General features: G+C 51.2%; 1 protein-coding gene across 2 annotated transcripts in view; it reads right to left on the reverse strand.

The window, feature by feature from the left end:
- LOC140391675 (piwi-like protein 4) overlaps nt 1–19,310 on the reverse strand; it is a 171,096-nt gene that overhangs the window by 94,481 nt on the left and 57,305 nt on the right. For both annotated transcript variants that reach the window (XM_072476410.1, XM_072476409.1), the window contains exons 6-9: nt 14,053–14,174; nt 9,974–10,054; nt 2,309–2,506; nt 872–983 (exon numbers count right to left, since the gene is read on the reverse strand). In XM_072476410.1, the coding sequence (XP_072332511.1) occupies nt 872–983; nt 2,309–2,506; nt 9,974–10,054; nt 14,053–14,174 (513 nt within the window). The remainder of the gene's footprint in view (nt 1–871; nt 984–2,308; nt 2,507–9,973; nt 10,055–14,052; nt 14,175–19,310) is intronic.

Raw genomic sequence — 19,310 nt, forward strand, 5'->3', positions numbered from 1 at the left:
CGTGGGCTCAGACTTAGTTTTCAGGCCAATGTCAGGGTCCCTAAGCCTGGGATAAAATTTAGCCCACCGTTTCAGGTTTGTGATCTTTCAGTCGAACTGGTTGCTGAAATATTAACTATTGTTTCCCTCTCCACAAATGCTGCCAAACCTGCTGAGTATTTTCAGCATTTTCTGTTTCATTTCAGATTTCCATCATCTGCAGTATTTTGTTTTTGTACTTCTTCTATTTCATGTGCTACTTTACTACTCCTGGTTATTATTATCTATCTTCCCCTTCCAAATTTTTGATCTTTCCAAAAGCTCAAATAATTGCTGGCCCCATGCTTTAATCGCATTCAAATGATAAATTCCTTTGCTTGCCCATCGTTGGACAAGCTCACTTCTGATAGCCAAATCTGCGCAGGAAACTATGAATAATGATGCAGATAATTCCATCATGGAAAACTGTGTGCATTGAACTTATTGTATTTCTGACCAGCAGCAAGCATTCTCAAATGAACTTTGCATAATCAAAAAAGTTATCCTCACATGTCACATCTCTAGAAAATGAATTTAATACAAAATGATAATTATTTTGTTCAACAGTTTGAAATTCATGTTTATTGAAGAACAATGTAGATTTAGCTCACACACAATACACTGCAACTAGCACTTATCCATTACCCTTCCTTCTTTGTTTAGTTCTTCTCCTTTGGTATGGAGCTTGAGCAATCAAGCAAACCTTCTAAGTCTCTTGACAACACCACAAAGCATATAAATAAGTTCTATTACCAGCAAAATTCACATACAAGCTCCTCATGTATATGACCCCTTTATTGACCTCGCTGATCAGAAAATGGACCTTATTTTACTTATGGTTCATTTTTCCCACCTGTGAATAATAGTCAATGTAAGTGATCTCAGTTCCATCAGCCTTTTTGAATACATTGGTAGGTTTCACAGACCAGTCAATATCATCAATGCGATATGTTTTGTTATTGTACCTGGGAGACGGAAATAGTGCATTACTCTTTATATCTTTTTAAAAAGAAAACGATGGTCTAGATTTTCCTTTAAGCTGTGCCCCTTCCCGGCATAATTCAACAAAAGGACGGCAGTAAGTTTTTTTGCCAACTCCTGTGCTCGTTCTCCACTGGCCGCTTCCACCTCTGGCATCATTGCTGACTGATATTGAGCATGTCTGTCCAAATAGGGGTGCGCACATAATAATATACAAATCTCAGAAAAACACCGCCTTTCTCATTATTTATACCGTAGCAATGCTGGATAGAGGAGGCTTGCTCATCCTGAAATCCAGTGCCAGTAAAAAAGGTGGAAGAGTTCTTTCAGATTATAATCACCATACTGCTTAGGATCTTTAAACTTGGAAGTTTTGTATTTCTTCAAATATCTGCACTTAGGAAAATGGCTATGCCATACAGTAGCAGACCTCCAGGCCATTCCCTGGATAGTACAAGTCTGGGGTCAAAAGCCTGGATCGAGATGCATCCTACAAGTGGACAGAAATCTTACTCTTATCTCCACTAGCACAACAGCCAAATGGAAAGTGTAATTTTCATCTAAAACAATATGTTAATGTTTTTAAGTCTATAGGACTGAAATTGTGTTGAATCTCTGTTCTGAAGGCAAAGGAGCCCAACAGTAGTCATTCCAATTTCTGCAATACTACAATATCAATTTAGCACCAATAATAGTGAACAAGAACTTAACAAGATACCCACAAAATCCTAATATTTTGATTTTGTCAGTTGCATTTCAGATTTTCAAAGGGCATTAATTTGCCTTGACACTAATTTGAAAGCTTTTACTAAAAATGGTGAGTGGCATTGTTCACAATTAATCACTGCACTAGTTGCTCAACTCTGAAGAATTACAGTTGCATTTTTATGTGTGAAATATCCACTGAACTTTCTCTTTCAGGAATTACAACACTGCAGGTATAATTTATGAAATCACAACCAACATAAAAAAGGGAAACTTCTAACCCAGAACCTTTTACTATTCTACAACTAACTGATGAATTATGAGATAGCAGTACCAGAAATGCTGCAATTCAGCTGGACTCATTAGTTACAATTTCAGCAACTGAGTGAGGAAGTTGCTCCACTAATAACTACAAGGGTTACAATTTCTGTTTGGTTTTGATTTTCTTCTTTGCAGTCATAATTTTTTATCAGTGTAATTTTAAAAATATTTTCATCTTTGTTGTTATTATGACTATCACTTCAAAATAAGATGATAAACACTTGCATGCCAAGCAGCATCATACTGTTCCACCTTTCTGTTTTGAACCAACATTTTTCTTTACCTTGTAAGGACAATGAATCCCACTAATTCCCTCATACAGGTATCAATGAAACGCTGGTCACCAATTCTGTTGTACAGCTCAGTCATGAAGTCCAACACTGTTTCACTGCGTAGAACCTTATGGCTTACATCAACAGACAGTAAGATCTTGGTCTCATATCTCAAGATCGAAGTAGAGAAACCTGGCCATAGAGTCAACCTGAAATTAGAAAATATATAAAATTTTAATGTTTGATTATTTTAGGATAAGAGGAAGAAAACTCAAAGATGACTAGATAGAAATCTGGGTATGGATTCTCCATTTCAGGGACTATGTCCCCACGCCGTTGCGAAATCTGTTGTCTTTTATGCCAGGAAAACTGTCGTCAAAAGGTCACAGATTCACCGTCTTGCAGGGGGCTAGCAGGCAGCTGTCATGGATCTCGAAGCTCCAGCTGCCGATACGGCCCCCCGCACTTCACGGCCTCCAGCGGCCGCGTCATGCTCCATGGCGGACTCAGCCCGCGAACCTGGACCGCCAAAATAGTGCCCCCAATCGGCCGCTTGCCCGACCCGGACCACCCGCACACATAGCCCCCAGACTGGAATGAGGCCTCCCCCCTGCCCTCTGATCGAACCTTGGTCCCTGGCACTGTGAGGCAACAGTGCTAAACACTGTGCTACCGTTTGGCCCCTGTCGGCATCGGGATCCTCCGCTCCTGCAGCTGGCCAATGTGGTTTCCCATTATGGCCATCCCCATGCCATCGGGAAATCCGCTGGCGTGAGTGCACTGCCTGTAGCGCACAAAGACTCACGAGAGACGAATAGAGATGAAGTCGATGAGGCTTTATTAAGCGTGACTTGTTCCCCGCAGTTCAGTAGCAGACTGGCCTGCGGGGGAGAACTCCTGGTTCTTATACTCCACCTTCAGGGAGGAGCTAGAGGTCAACAGCCAACCAGGACCCGGGATCTGTCAGCCAATGACATCACGGCTTCACAGTCCCACATGACCCCTAATGCATACTACCACATTCACCCCTTGTTAAAAATGAACCCGGCGGGGTGGTGCTTCGTATGGTGGTAAGGGTTTACAAGGCTGGTCCTGGGAGGAAAACCTTTGCATGTCATCACAGTACGTACAGAGGTTTTTTTTTGTTTTGAACTATTTACAGTAAAAAGGGGGAAAAAGAAAGAGTTCTCGTTAAAGTCCACAACATTGTAGTGTTACATCGATGCCACGAGTCGGTCGGGCGGTCTGGTCGTCCTTGTCGATCGCCTCGGCCCCGGTGGTGGTGCTTGTTCCAGTGTTGTTGTCTCCGGGAGCCTTACGGTTTCTGCTTCAGCTTCACTTCTGGTCGGACCTGGGAGGAGGACCGATCCTCCCGGGAAGGGGGCGCTCGCGGGGTGCGCCGGTGGCAGGGAGGGGGTGATTGGTGTCGGGGGGTGTGTGTGTTGCCGGCGGGCGCCAGATCTCGCAGGGAGACCGTGTCCTGTCGGCCGTGGGGGTACTCCACGTAAGCGTACTGCGGGTTCGCGTGGAGGAGGCGAACCCTCTCGACCAACGGGTTCGACTTGTGCGCCCGCACATGTTTTCGGAGCAAGATGGGTCCTGGGACCACCAGCCAGGTCGGCAGCGACGTTCCAGAGGAGGACTTCCTGGGGAAGACAAGGAGGCGCTCATGAGGCGTTTGGTTAGTGCTAGTACACAGTAGCGACCGGATGGAGTGGAGAGCGTCCGGGAGGACCTCCTGCCACCGTGAAACTGGGAGGTCCCTGGACCGTAGGGCCAGTAGGACGGTCTTCCAGACCGTGCCGTTCTCCCTCTCTACTTGCCCGTTCCCCCGGGGGTTGTAGCTGGTCGTCCTGCTCGAGGCTATACCGTTGCTGAGCAGGAACTGGCGCAGCTCGTCACTCATGAAGGAGGACCCCCTGTCGCTGTGGACGTATGCGGGGCAACCGAACAGTGTGAATATGGTGTTAAGGGCTTTAATGACTGTGGCCGCTGTCATGTCAGGGCAGGGGATGGCGAAGGGGAAACGGGAGTACTCGTCCACCACATTCAGGAAGTATGTGTTGCGGTCGGTGGAGGGGAGGGGCCCTTTGAAATCCAGACTAAGGCGTTCAAAGGGACGGGAAGCCTTGATCAGGTGCGCACCATCCGGCCTGAAAAAGTGCGGTTTGCACTCTGCGCAGATGTGGCAGTTCCTTGTGACTGTACGGACCTCCTCCACAGAGTAGGGGAGGTTGCGGGACTTTATAAAGTGGTAGAACCGAGTGACCCCCGGGTGGCAGATGTCCTCGTGGAGGGTTTGGAGGCGGTTAATTTGTGCGTTGGCACATGTGCCGCGGGATAGGGCATCGGACGGCTCGTTCAGCTTTCCGGGACGGTACAGGATCTCATAGTTGAAGGTGGAGAGCTCGATCCTCCACCTTAAGATCTTGTCGTTTTTAATTTTGCCCCGCTGTGCATTATCGAACATGAAGGCTACCGACCGTTGGTCCGTGAGGAGAGTGAATCTCCTGCCGGCCAGGTAATGCCTCCAATGTCGCACAGCTTCCACTATGGCTTGGGCTTCCTTTTCCACTGAGGAGTGGCGGATTTCTGAAGCGTGGAGGGTTCGGGAGAAAAAGGCCACGGGCCTGCCCGCTTGGTTAAGGGTGGCCGCTAGAGCTACATCGGAGGCGTCGCTCTCGACCTGGAAGGGGAGGGACTCGTCGATGGCGTGCATCGTGGCCTTTGCGATATCCGCTTTGATGCGGCTGAAGGCCTGGCAAGCCTCTGTCGACAGAGGGAAGGTCGTGGTCTGTATTAGGGGGCGGGCCTTGTCTGCGTACTGGGGGGCCCACTGGGCGTAATATGAAAAGAACCCCAGGCAGCGTTTTAGGGCTTTTGAGCAGTGCGGGAGGGGAAATTCCATGAGGGGGCGCATGCGTTCGGGGTCGGGGCCTATTATCCCATTGCGCACTACATATCCCAAGATGGCTAGCCGGTTTGTGCTAAAAACGCACTTGTCCTCGTTGTATGTGAGGTTCAAGGCTTTAGCGGTCTGGAGGAATTTTTGGAGGTTGGCGTCGTGGTCCTGCTGATCGTGGCCGCAGATGGTTACGTTGTCGAGGTACGGGAACGTGGCCTGCAACCCGTGTTGATCAACCATTCGGTCCATCTCTCGTTAGAAGACCGAGACCCCGTTTGTGACGCCAAATGGAACCCTTAGGAAGTGGTATAATCGCCCGTCTGCCTCGAAGGCTGTGTACTTGCGGTCACTTGGGCGGATGGGGAGCTGATGGTAGGCTGACTTGAGGTCCACGGTGGAGAAGACCTTATATTGGGCAATCCGATTGACCATGTCGGATATGCGGGGGAGAGGGTACGCATCTAGTTATGTGTACCTGTTGATGGTCTGGCTATAGTCTATGACCATCCTTTGCTTCTCCCCTGTCTTTACTACTACCACCTGTGCTCTCCAGGGACTGTTGCTGGCCTGGATTATGCCTTCCTTCAGTAGCCGCTGGACTTCGGACCGAATGAATGTCCGGTCCTGGGCGCTGTACCGTCTGCTCCTAGTGGCGACGGGTTTGCAATCCGGGGTGAGGTTTGCAAACAAGGATGGGGGCTCAACCTTGAGGGTTGCGAGGCTGCAGATAGTGAGTGGGGGTATTGGGCCGCCGAATTGGAAGGTCAGGCTCTGCAGATTGCACTGGAAGTCTAATCCCAGTAATGTGGGCGCGCAGAGTTGGGGAAGGACGTAGAGCCTGTAGTTTTTAAACTCCCTCCCTTGCACCGTTAGGGTCACTATGCAGAAGCCTTTAATCTGTACGGAGTGGGATCCTGCAGCTAGGGAAATCTTTTGCGCACTGGGACGGATGGTCAAAAAACAGCGTCTTACCGTGTCGGGGTGGATGAAGCTTTCCGTGCTCCCGGAGTCGACCAGGCATGGTGTCTCGTGCCCGTTTATCAGCACCGTTGTTGTCGTCGTCTGGAGCGTCCGGGGCCGTGCTTGGTCCAGCGTCATTGAGGCCAGACGTGATCGTAGTGCTTGAGCATCTTCCTCGAACCCCGTGGAGCCGTCGACACTGGAGTCCGTTGTTGCCGTCCAAGATGGCGGCGGGGTTGGACAAAATGGCCATCCCCATGCATCGCACAGGTCTGGGGGGTCCAAGATGGCGGCGCCCCTCCTCCCCTCGTGGTGGCCGGGACCCAAAATGGCGGTGCCTGCGGGTCGCACATGGGGCGCTGGGGGGGTTGGGGAGCGTTGGAAACGCGCAGGTCACCTTGTTCTCTGGGGACAGCGGTGGCCGGGACCCAAACTGGTTGCGCCTGCGGGTCATACATGGGGCGCTGGACAGCGGTGGCCGGGACCCAAACTGGTTGCGCCTGCGGGTCGTACATGGGGCGCTGGGGGGGTTGAGAGCGTTAGAAGCGCGCAGGACTCCTTGTTCTCCGGGGACAGCGGCGACCTCCCGGGACCGGCACACAGCCGCGAAATGGCCCTTTTTCCCGCAGCTCTTACAAATCGCTGCGCGGGCCGGGCAGCGCTGCCGGGGGTGTTTCGCCTGGCCGCAGAAATAGCAGCGGGCTCCCCCGGGACGACTTGGCGTCTGAACCGTGCAAGCCTGTGGGGTGGGGGGGAGAGGGGGGGGGTTTGTCGCGACGGGGGTCCACGGAGCCCAAGGGGCTGCCGCGCGGTCGGGGCCGTAGGCGCGGGCGTTTCGCGCGGCCACATCCAGGGAGGCTGCAAGGGCCCGTGCCTCTGAGAGTCCTAGCGACTCTTTTTCTAAAAGTCTTTGGCGGATTTGGGAAGAGTTCATACCAGCCACAAAAGCATCACGCATTAACATGTCCGTGTGTTCAATCGCGTTTACCGGCGGGCAGCTGCAGGCCCGTCCCAAAATTAGTAGCGCGGCGTAGAATTCATCTATCGATTCTCCGGGACTTTGCCGTCTCGTTGCGAGTTGGTAGCGTGCGTAGATCTGGTTCACTGGGCGAACATAGATGCTCTTTAGTGCTGCGAATGCCGTCTGGAAATCCTCTGCGTCTTCGGTGAGAGGGAAAATTTCCGGGCTTACCCTCGAGTGCAGGACCTGTAGTTTCTGGTCTTCTGTGACCCGGCCGGGGGCCGTTCTGAGGTAGGCCTCGAGACAAGTCTGCCAGTGTTTGAAAACTGCTGCTGAGTTCACTGCATGGGGCTGATCCTCAGGCATTCCGGGATGATCCTGAGCTCCATAGTCCTTTAAGCACGCTTAATAAATTGTAGCGCACAAAGACTCACGAGAGACGAATAGAGATGAAGTCGATGAGGCTTTATTAAGCGTGACTTGTTCCCCGCAGTTCAGTAGCAGGCTGGCCTGCGGGGGAGAACTCCTGGTTCTTATACTCCGCCTTCAGGGCGGAGCTAGAGGTCAACAGCCAACCAGGACCCGGGATCTGTCAGCCAATGCCATCACGGCTTCACAGTCCCACATGACCCCTAATGCATACTACCACACTGCCGGCAAAGCGGAAGATCCCGCTGACGGAGAATCCAGCCGACGGAGAATCCTGCACAGCATGTTTCAGAAACTTGAGAAACAGTTAGGAATTTGAACATTTTCTATTGATTGTGCCTGGTTTCTCTGTCTGTATTCTACCACCTGGCGGCAGCTCTGTTAGGTTCAGTTCCTGCTTCTCTATTGGGACATTTCACTCTTAGCTGATCACCTAATTGTTCCTGCTGGTCTCATGCTGCTCGGAATAGTGTTCCCATGCCACTAAACTCTCTCTGCTTTATTGCAATCGATTTAATTTGTGTGATGGCTGACTCAGCTTGATTCCAACCATCTTTTGGAATTCTTCAATTACCTTCAAACCACCTTAGAAATAATCCTGGAACCAAGTCCCTCATCGGCCCAGGTCCCATGGATTTACTGTGCGCCCTTCATGGTTTTCACTGCTGTTAGTTACTGGGGCCAGACATTTCTAGCCACTCACCCTAGTGGGATCTTATGGTGCCGCCAACAGCACCGCCCCCCGCCCCCCCCCGCCCCCCTCCCACACACACTGTGGGTTTCCCGGCAGTGAGGGATACATAAACCAGGAACGGCAGGACCAGAAAACCCCGCCGCCAGTCGATGGCAGGTCGCCTCCGCAGCCAGGAAACACGCGGGAGGTTGTGTGGAAAATCCCACCCGGGTTTTACTTCTACTGCACTTCGCTTTTTTTCTGGTACACTGGGTCCACAGGGGCACATAAACATCAGGCCACTATGTATTTCCACTCGACTCCTGGGTCACCATTTGCTGACTCATGGTCAACTATCCATTCTTCCTTGGCTCTCTATTTCCACTAAATAACTTCCAGTAATGCTTCCATTGACATCCTGCCTTCCATGTTTTCTGGATACAGTTCCTCTCCTTATTGACTCTGAAGCTAAAAGAATGGATGGTCCAAGTTGTATACAGGTCAACCTGATCCCATCACAAAAATTTTGGGGGGATTCTCCGTCGGCCGACGCCGAAATCGAGAAAGGGGATTGGGCGGAGAACTGGTCGTGAGGCCAAACTCGTGGCCGATGCCATGCTCCAGTGCCTTGACAGCCTTCGATGCCTGCTACTCCGCACGTACATTAAACACCGTCCATATATCATTAGCGGGCCTGACCTGGCATTTTCTGGGGCCTGCCCGAAACTCCGTTTCCGCCGGGAGGAATTCCCAATGGCGAGTTTCACTTGTGGTTTGAAAAATCGGAAACAGGTGCCGTGGCCGATGAGGGAGGGAGAGGAGGTAGGAAATGCAGAGGCGCGAACATGGGCTGCCGGTCCTGTCACTGCCAGGGATGGCCAGGACCCCGGATGGGTCGGAGAATCGGCAGGGGGAGGGGCCCGATTCACGCAATGCCGATTCTCCGGTGACCAGAGAATTGGTACCATTGGCGCCGGCATGGTCGGCGCGGCACGCCGCCGGTTGGGGGCTGCTCTATGCGGCCCCCCCCCCCCCCCCGGCGATTCTCCGTGCGCGATGGCCCGAGTGGCCGACGAGATCGGCCGAGTCCCGCCGGCGCCGTTCACATGTGGTCCTACCCGGCGGGACCTCGCCGTTCATCCTGCAGGGAGCGGGGGGATCCGACCCCGGGGGGGGGGGCCTCCACCGTGGCCTGGCCCGCGATCGCGGCCTACCGATCGGCGGGCCGGCTTCTCCTGGTGTGGGCCTATGTTCCTCCTCGCCGGGCCCCTGTAGTTCTCTGCCATGTTGTGTTGGGGCCGGCGCGGAGAAGAAAACTGCCGCGCATGCGCGAGTTCCCGCCGGTCGTAGCGCGCATGCACAGACCCACGAATCCCGTTTAATGCCATTATCGGCAGCTGGAGCTGCGTGAATCGCTCCAGTGCCATGCTGGTCCCCTGTAAGGCGCAGGATCACTGCTCCAAGGGGCCTGTTGACGCCATCGTAAAACGCGACGGCCTTAACAATGGCGTCAACACTTACCCTCAGGATCAGAGAATCCCGCCCAGGTTTTCTCAAATCATCTATGTGCGAAGTGTAGAAACCAATAGGGGTAAAATTCTACAAAATACAATCATTGACTATTTCTAATCAAGAAAAGAAAAATTGTTTATTTTCTAATAACAGTACAGTAATTCACTGTGGTTCACAAAGTGATAATATTATCAATATTGCAGAAAATTAGGTCCATAATCAAATAAATGTCCTACCGATGTTGAGGAATCTGTATTGGAGTTGATGGATTATAAAAGTTTCGCCCAATTTGGTACATCGACAGCATTTTCAGAACTCTATTTAAAAACATAAGTGTTTCAAAGTTTTTATTTATGTAAAAGCTTGGCCTATTGTTCAGAGAAATAATTTTACTTGCATTATTAATGAATTCATTTGGGGGGTTTTTAAACGCATTTTATTCACTACCCCTCGGCAGCTGTACCCTCTCCCTTAGTTCCTCCAGACTGGCGAACCCTTCCTCCAAATACAAATCCCTCACCTTGACCAGCCCCACTTCCCTCCACCTCCTGTATACACTGTCCATCCCCCCGGCTCAAACCCATGATTCTCGCACAGCGGCCTTAGCACCGAATCCCTTCCATCCTAAAATGCCTCCTCAGCTAATTCCATATCTTCACCGTGGACTGCACCACTGGGCTCCCTGAATACCTACTTGGAGCCATTGGCAATGCTGCCGCCACCATAGCCCTCAAACTAGACCCCTGCAAGATTCCTCCTCCATCCTAACCCACTCTACCCCTTCTCCTTCCCACCACCGCCGCACCTTGTCCACATTCGCCGCCCAATAATAATGAAGCAAGTTTGGCAATGCCAACGCCCCCCCCTGCTGCCTCTGTAGCAGGGTCCTCCCCACCCTCGGCACCTTCCCTGCCCATACAAAGTCAGAGATGATTGTTTCCACTTTCCGAAAAAAGGCCTTTGGTATAAATATCGGGAGAGCCTGAAAGATAAACAAGAACCTCGGCAGAATATTCATTTTCACCACTTGGACCCTCCCCGCCTACATTAAGTGCAGTGCACCTCTTAAGATCCTCCCTGGCCTCCTCCACCAGCTTCGTTAAGTTCCACTTATGGAGCCCCGTCCATTCCCTCGCCACCTGAATCCCCAAGTACCTAAACCTGTCCCTAGCTACCGTAAATGGCATCACCCCTAAATTAGCCCACTGTGCCAGATCATTCACCGGGAATACCTCGCTTTTCCCTACATTCAGCTTGTATCCTGAGAACCCTCCAAACCTCCCCAGCAGGCCCATAATCCTTCCCATACTCTCCAACGGATCCGGAACATACAGCAAGAGGTCATCGGCATAGAGCGACACCCGATGCTCCCCCCTCTGTCCCCTCATTATCCCCTGCCACTCTGCCCACCCTCTGAGAGCCATCGCCAATGGCTCTATGGCCAGCGCAAACAGCAGCGGCGATAGCGGGCATTCCTGCCTCGTACCCCTGTGTAAGTCAAAGCTTCGTGAGCTCATATCATTCGTCCTCACCCTCGTTTTTGGCGCCACATACAGCAACCGCGCCCATGCCACAAATCTCAGCCCAAACCCAAACCTTCCCAAAACTTCAAACAAGTCCCGTCACTCCACCTGATCAAATGCTTTCTCCGCGCCCATGGACACCACCACCTCCGGTACCAGAGCTCTCAACGGATTCATCACCACATTCAACAGCCGTCTTATATTACTCACGAGCTGCCTGCCCTTCACCTGTTTGATCTTCTGCAACCATCCCCGGGACACATTCTTCCATCCTCCCCGCAATAACTTAGCCAATACTTTCACATCAGTGTTCAATAGTAATATGGGTCTATACGACCCACATTCCACCGGATCCTTCCCTTTTTTGGGGATTAGTGTGATTACTGCCTGCTTCATCATCTCCGGCAACTCCCCCTTCTCCGGTGCTTCATTAAATGCCCCCAACAGATGTGGTGCCAGGTCTGCTGCAAATTCCTTATAAAGTTCTGCCGGGAACCCATCCGGCCCAGGGGCCTTCCCCGACTTCATACCCCTGATACTATCCAGCACCTCCCTCAGCCCCAGGGGCTCCTCCAACGCCTGCCTCTTTGCTTCCTCCACCTGGGGAAATTCCAGCTCGTCCAGAAACCGTCCCATGTCCCCCCTCCTCTCTTCCTGGGTCTGCCTCATAAAGTCCCTGGTAATACTCTCTAAATGCCTCATTTATCTTCCCTGGCTCTGACACCACATCCCCAGTCCGGATCTTCAATATTTCCCTGGACACAGCCTGCCTCCGCAGCCGGTGCACCAGCATGCGGCTCGCCTTCTCCCCATACTCGTATTGCACGCCTCTTGCCCTATGCAGTTGCCCTACCGCCCTCCCCGTTGTCAGCCTGTCAAATTGCCCCTGCAACTTTTTCTACTCGCCAATCCCTCCACGGTGGGCACCCTCGAATATTCCCTGTCCACATCCACTATCTCGCTGACTAGACGGTCATGTTCCGCCCTCCTTTCCTTATTCGCACGAACCGTAAATGAGATAATTTCTCCCCGGACCAGTGCCTTCAGTGCTTCCCAAAAATTGCCCGCCGACGCCTCTCCATTCTGATTGAACTCCACATAATCCCTAATCGCCAACTGCACCTTATTATAAAAACGTCCATCCACCAACAACACTGAGTCAAACCTCCACCCCGGCCTCTGCTCTCGTCCCATACTGAACCGAATATCCAGCCAGTGGGGTGCATGGTCCGAGATAACTATCCCCGCATACTCTGCCCCCTCCACCCCAAACAAAATCTCCCGACTCACCACAAAGTAATCAATCCTCGAATACACCTTATAGACGTTTGAAAAGAAGGAATACTCCCTTCCCCCTGGGTTCTGAAAGTGCTATGGATCCACCATATCCATCCTCTCTCCATAAACGCCCCAGCTCCCTTGCCATTCATACCCTACCCATCGACCTGGGGCTCAATCTATCCACCCTCGGCTCCAGGACAGTTAAAATGTCCTCCCATGATCAACTGGTATGTGGCCAAATCCGGGATTGCTGCCAGCAACCCTCTCATAAAACCCACATCATCCCAATTTGGGGCATACACATTTACCAACACTACCGGTGCCCCTTCCAATACCCCACTCACAATCACATATCTCCCACCCAGATCCCTCACCTCCTTCGCACTCACGGATCCCATTTTTTTGCTCATTAAAATCGCCACTCCCCTCGATTTTGAATCAAGCCCCGAGTGAAAAACCTGCCCAACCCACCCCTTCCTTAACCTAACCTGGTTCTTCACACGGAAGTGTGTCTCCTGCAAAAAGACCAACCCCCGCTTTCAAGATCCTGAGGTGCGCGAACACCCGCGACCTTTTAACCGGCCCATTCAGTCCCCGGACGTTCCATGTTACCACCCTTACCGGAGGCTTGCGCCTCCAATCCCCTCTACCGTCCGTCATCTTCCCCACTTAACTCCTGCCCCTTAATGAATTAATTTGTATACGTTAACGAGAAGTTCAAAATGTTTTCAACTTTGGAACCAGAAGAATCTTATTATCTGTTTGACTTCTGGCAATTCCATTAAAAAATTATTGAGAATACAAAACATCCTGGGCAGGAGAGGTTGTCAGTTGAATTTATGCCTGGTGTACCGGACTTGATATACCAGTTGCACTCAGATTCTTATTTTGACTGGGACTTTAAATTCCTGGTGGAATTCCAGGAGTAAACTATCACTCAAGTAAGGTTATCAATCCCAGAGGATATTGATTACCTTCTCTGTTCCAGTGGGAGCTGAAGTGTTTACAGCTCACTTTGGCATTCAGAGTGCTACATTCTGCCTTACAGGATTGGATTAGCTTGAGCTGGGGCAGGTGCCTTGATGCATCCTTGCAGATGCCAGCAGCATAACCTGGCTATAAAAGTGGCCCTGCCAACTGTCATTTATTTCCAAAATTTGAGAATAAGTCTCCTGCCTTGGGTGAAGCAGGCATGAGTTCCATGCTGCCAGCTTAAATAGACTGGAACAGGATCCCAAGAATGGCCACACCAGTACTTAAGATGAGTAAGTATGGACTGGTAGTATACAATTGCGTGCATATTGTAATGCTTTTGAAATGCAGAAAGCATCCATGCTCCAGAAAAATAAGCACAGAGGTGAGACCTACTCTGTGCCCAAGATGTTCAGTGGGCCTCAATGGGAAAACACATCTGGGAGCCTGTGAACAACTGTTTTCTAATTTTCAAATATTGTTTGATCACTCCAATCAATATTGTGCAATTTATTTTATACCACTGAGAATTAACTCACTTTTTAATTGTGATATTGAAGAACTGGATGCACATGGGAGAATCCTGTGGAAACTCACTGGTCAGAGTTATTACGATATTAACTATCTGGCCATTTTTCATCATGCTTGTCACTTTCGTAACCTAAAATAAGATATGAGTTTAGTAGAGCATTTAAAAGCAAGTGAAATAAGACCTGCGATGTTCTTGACCTAGGAGAGCTACCTTACAACCTGAGACAAAAGAAAATGCTTTACCTCTGTTTTGATGACCACTGGTACACTCTGGAAGTACTGATACGAGAACTAAGGTACCAGAGGGCCCCACAACAACAACTGAACAGTATTTCTCCCTGGAAGCACTGGGAACACTAACAAACATGGGCTGGGAAATTCCTCAGACGTGTTCCTGCTCTGCCAGTGTTACCGAAGGTGTGGTGGAATCCTGTGTATGTGTTTAAGCAGGCTTTTTGAACTTCTGGTAAAGTAATGCCAGCAGGACGGCAGCAGCTTTGTGGAATTTGCGAGATAAAAACAAGAACAAAATGACAGTAGTAGGATAAGAAAGAGAATTTTTAAAAAAAAAATTTTAAATATGTTTTATTGAAATTTTTTTCCCAAACAACAATTTTTCCCCTCTTACAAAGCAAACGCAACAATAATACAGAATTTTTTAACAATACACAAGTAACAAAACCCCTTTATCTTTGACCTAAACTAAACTAAACCCCCCCTCCCCCTCCCCCCCCTTCCCCCTGGGTTGCTGCTGCTGGCCATCTGTCTTCCCTCAAACGTTTCCCTAGGTAGTCGAGAAATGGCTGCCACCGCCTGGTGAACCCTTGAGCCGATCCTCTCAGGGCAAACTTTATCTGCTCCAGTTTAATGAACCCCGCCATATCATTTACCCAGGCCTCCAGTCCGGGGGGTTTCGCCTCCTTCCACATGAGTAGGATCCTGCGCCGGGCTACTAGGGACGCAAAGGCCACAACGTCGGCCTCTTTCGCCTCCTGCACTCCCGGCTCTTCCGCAACTCCAAATAGAGCTAACCCCCAGCCTGGTTTGACCCGGGCCTTCACCACCCGCGAAATCACTCCCGTCACTCCCTTCCAATACCCTTCCAGTGCCGGGCACGCCCAAAACATATGTGCGTGGTTTGCCGGGCTCCCGCCTCACCTCCCACATTTGTCCTCCACTCCAAAGAACCTGCTCAATCTTGCTCCCGTTATGTGTGCTCTATGTAGCACCTTAAATTGAATCAGGCTAAGCCTGGCGCATGAGGAAGAGGAATTTACCCTGCTTAGGGCATCAGCCCACATACCCTCCTCTATCTCCTCCCCTAGTTCTTCTTCCCACTTTCCTTTTAGTTCGCCCACCGACTCCTCCCCCTCTTCCCTCATCTCTCGGTAAATCTCTGACGCCTTGCCCTCTCCGACCCACACCCCTGAAAGCACCCTGTCCTGTATCCCCTGTGTCGGGAGCAATGGAAATTCCCTCACCTGTTGTCTAGTAAACGCCCTCACCTGCATATATCTCAAGAAATTTCCCCGGGGCAACTTATACTTTTCCTCCAATGCTCCCAAGCTCGCAAAAGTCTCATCTATAAATAAATCTCCCACCCTCCTAATTCCCAACTGGTACCAGCTCTGAAATCCTCCATCCATTCTTCCTGGGGCGAACCTATGGTTGTTCCTGATTGGGGACCCCACCAGGGCTCCCCGCACCCCTCTCTGTCGCCTCCACTGTCCCCAGATATTCAATGTTGCTGCCACCACCGGGTCCGTGGTAAACCTTTTAGGTGAGATCGGTAGCGGCGCCGTCACCAGCGCCTCTAAACTCATCCCTTTACAGGACTTTCTCTCCAGTCTTTTCCACGCCGCTCCCTCACCCTCCATCATCCATTTACGTATCATTGCCACATTGGCGGCCCAATAGTAATCGCCCAAGTTCGGTAGTGCCAATCCTCCTCTGTCCCTACTACGCTGAAGGAACCCCCTCCTTACTCTCGGAACTTTCCCTGCCCACACGAAGCTCTTGATGCTCCTGTCTATTTTATTAAAAAAGGTCTTGGTGATTAGTATAGGGAGACATTGAAATACAAATAAGAACCTCGGGAGGACCATCATCTTAATTGCTTGCACCCTGCCCGCCAGCGATAGAGGCTGCATGTCCCACCTCTTGAAGTCCTCCTCCATTTGTTCTACCAACCGTGTCAGATTAAGTCTGTGCAAGGTTCCCCAGCTCCTAGCGATCTGAATCCCCAGGTATCGGAAGTTTCTTTCCACTTTCCTTCGAGGCAAGCCTTCTATCTCTCTACTCTGGTCCCCTGGATGTATCACAAATAATTCACTCTTCCCCATGTTTAGCCTATACCCCGAGAAATCCCCGAACCCCCTCAAAATTTGCATAACCTCTATCATCCCCCCGCTGGGTCCGACACGTATAACAATAGGTCATCCGCGTATAACGAGACTCGGTGTTCTTCTCCCCCTCTAATCACCCCTCTCCATTTCCTGGAGTCTCTCAACGCCATGGCCAGAGGTTCAATTGCCAACGCGAACAACAATGGAGACAGCGGGCATCCCTGTCTTGTTCCCCTATATAGTCGGAAATACTCCGATCTATGTCGACCTGTAACTACGCTTGCCGTTGGAGCCCAATAAAGAAGTCTAACCCAGCTAATAAACCCGTTCCCAAACCCAAACCTCCTTAACACTTCCCATAAATACTCCCACTCCACCCTATCAAATGCCTCCTCTGCATCCATTGCCGCCACTATCTCTGCCTCCCCCTCCACTGGGGGCATCATTATCACTCCTAATAGTCGTCGCACGTTAACATTCAGTTGTCTCCCTTTTACGAACCCTGTCTGGTCTTCGTGCACCACCCCCGGGACACAGTCCTCTATCCTCGATGCCAGTACCTTTGCCAACAATTTGGCGTCCACGTTCAATAATGAAATGGGTCTATAGGACCCGCACTGCAACGGATCTTTATCCCTCTTCAAAATTAACGATATCGTCGCCTCCGACATCGTCGGGGGTAGAGTCCCCCCTTTCCTGGCCTCATTGAACGTCCTCACCATCAACGGGGCCAACAAGTCCACATATTTTCTGTAATACTCCACCGGGAACCCGTCTGGTCCTGGGGCCTTCCCTGCTTGCATGCTTCCCAGTCCCTTAATAACCTCGTCCACCCCAATCGGTGCCCCCAGGCCTACCACCCCCCACTCCTCCACTTTCGGGAACCTCAATTGGTCCAGGAACTGCCGCATCCCCTCCTCTCCCTCTGGGGGTTGAGACCTATACAGTTCCTCATAGAAGGTCTTGAACACCTCATTTATCTTTCCTGCCCTTCGCACCGTGTCTCCCCTTTCGTCTCTAATTCCTCCTATCTCCCTCGCTGCTGCCCTCTTTCGCAATTGATGAGCCAACAGGCGACTAGCCTTTTCCCCATATTCATACCTCCTCCCCTGTGCCTTCCTCCACAGTACCTCCGCCTTTCTGGTGGTTCGAAGGTCAAATTCCGTCTGGAGTCGTCCCCTCTCCCTGTACAATTCCTCCTCCGGGGTCTCTGCAAATTCCCTATCCACCCTTAAAATCTCCCCCAGTAATCTTTCCCTTTCCTTGGCCTCTGTTTTCCTTTTGTGGGCCCCAATGGAGATCAGCTCTCCTCTGACCACCGCTTTTAGTGCTTCCCATACCACTCCCACAGGGACCTCGCCGTCGTCATTGACCTCCAGGTATCTCTCAATACACCCCCGCACTCTTGCACACACTCCCTCATCCGCCATCAGACCCACATCTAATCGCCAGAGTGTTCTCTGCTCCCTTTCCTCTCCTAATTCCAGGTCCACCCAATGTGGGGCATGATCCGAAGCCGCTATGGCTGAGTACTCAGCTTCTTCCACCCTAGAGATCAACGACCTTCCCAAAACAAAAAAATCTATCCGGGAGTACACTTTATGGACATGGGAGAAGAAGGAAAACTCCCTAGCCCTAGGTCTAAGAAATCGCCATGGATCCACTCCCCCTATTTGGTCCATAAACCCCTTAAGTACCTTGGCCGCTGCCGGCCTTCTTCCGGTCCTTGAGCTGGATCTATCTAGCCCCGGGTCCAGCACCGTATTAAAGTCCCCTCCTAAAATCAAGTTTCCTACCTCCAGGTCCGGTATACGCCCCAGCATCCGTCTCATAAATCCCGCATCGTCCCAGTTTGGGGCATACACATTAACCAACACGACCTCCATTCCCTCCAGCCTGCCACTCACCATTACATATCTACCTCCGCTATCTGCTACGATGTTCTTTGCTTCAAATGCTACCCGTTTCCCCACCAAAATGGCCACCCCTCTATTCTTTGCGTCCAGTCCTGAGTGGAACACCTGTCCCACCCATCCTTTCCTTGGCCTAACTTGGTCCGCCACCTTTAGGTGCGTCTCTTGGAGCATAACCACGTCTGCCCTTAGTCCTTTCAAATGCGCGAGCACTCGGGCCCTTTTTATCGTCCGTTCAGGCCTCTCACGTTCCACGTGATCAGCCTCACTAGGGGGCTACCTGCCCCCCCCTCCCGTGTCGACTAGCCATTACCTTCTCTAGGCCAGTCCCATATCCCGCCTCCGCGCTCCCGCCCCCAGCGTCGCACACCATCCCCGCCCACCCACTCTTTAGCCATTTCCTTTTGGATTTCCGCAGCAGCAACCCAGTTGTCCCCCCCTCCCCCTCCCTCCCCCCCTCCCCGCTAGATCTCTTTCTAGCATGATTGCTCCCCCCATATTACTTCCGTAAGTCAGCTGACTTCAACTGACCCCGGCTACTCCTGCTCACTCCTCGACCCCCCCCGTGTGGGGAACTCCCATCCGCCTTGCGCCTGTCTTCCCGCCTTATTCTTTCTGGCGCGGGAACATCCCTTTACCTGACCCGCCTCTTATGGCGCAGCTCCCTTTCCCCTCCCCCTCCCCTTCCCCATTCTCCAACTATGTCCCGTCTTTCCCCCCTCACCGGCGCCCACATTTCCCCAATGTCTCCCCCCTTCCCAATTTACTTCTCAATTAACTTCAACCATAACATTAACAATAACATTTCCTGCAGCATCAGTCCCTCAGTTCCGATCCAATTTCTCTTCTTTGATGAAGGTCCATGCTTCCTCCGCCGTCTCGAAATAATGGTGTCTCTCCTGATACGTGACCCATAGTCTTGCCGGCTGCAGCATCCCGAACTTCACCTTCCTTTTATGCAACACCTCTTTGGCTCGGTTGAAGCTCGCCCTCCTTCTCGCCACCTCC

Source organism: Scyliorhinus torazame, chromosome 15 (genome assembly GCF_047496885.1).
Source record: "Scyliorhinus torazame isolate Kashiwa2021f chromosome 15, sScyTor2.1, whole genome shotgun sequence".
Taxonomy (NCBI): Eukaryota; Metazoa; Chordata; class Chondrichthyes; order Carcharhiniformes; family Scyliorhinidae; genus Scyliorhinus; species Scyliorhinus torazame.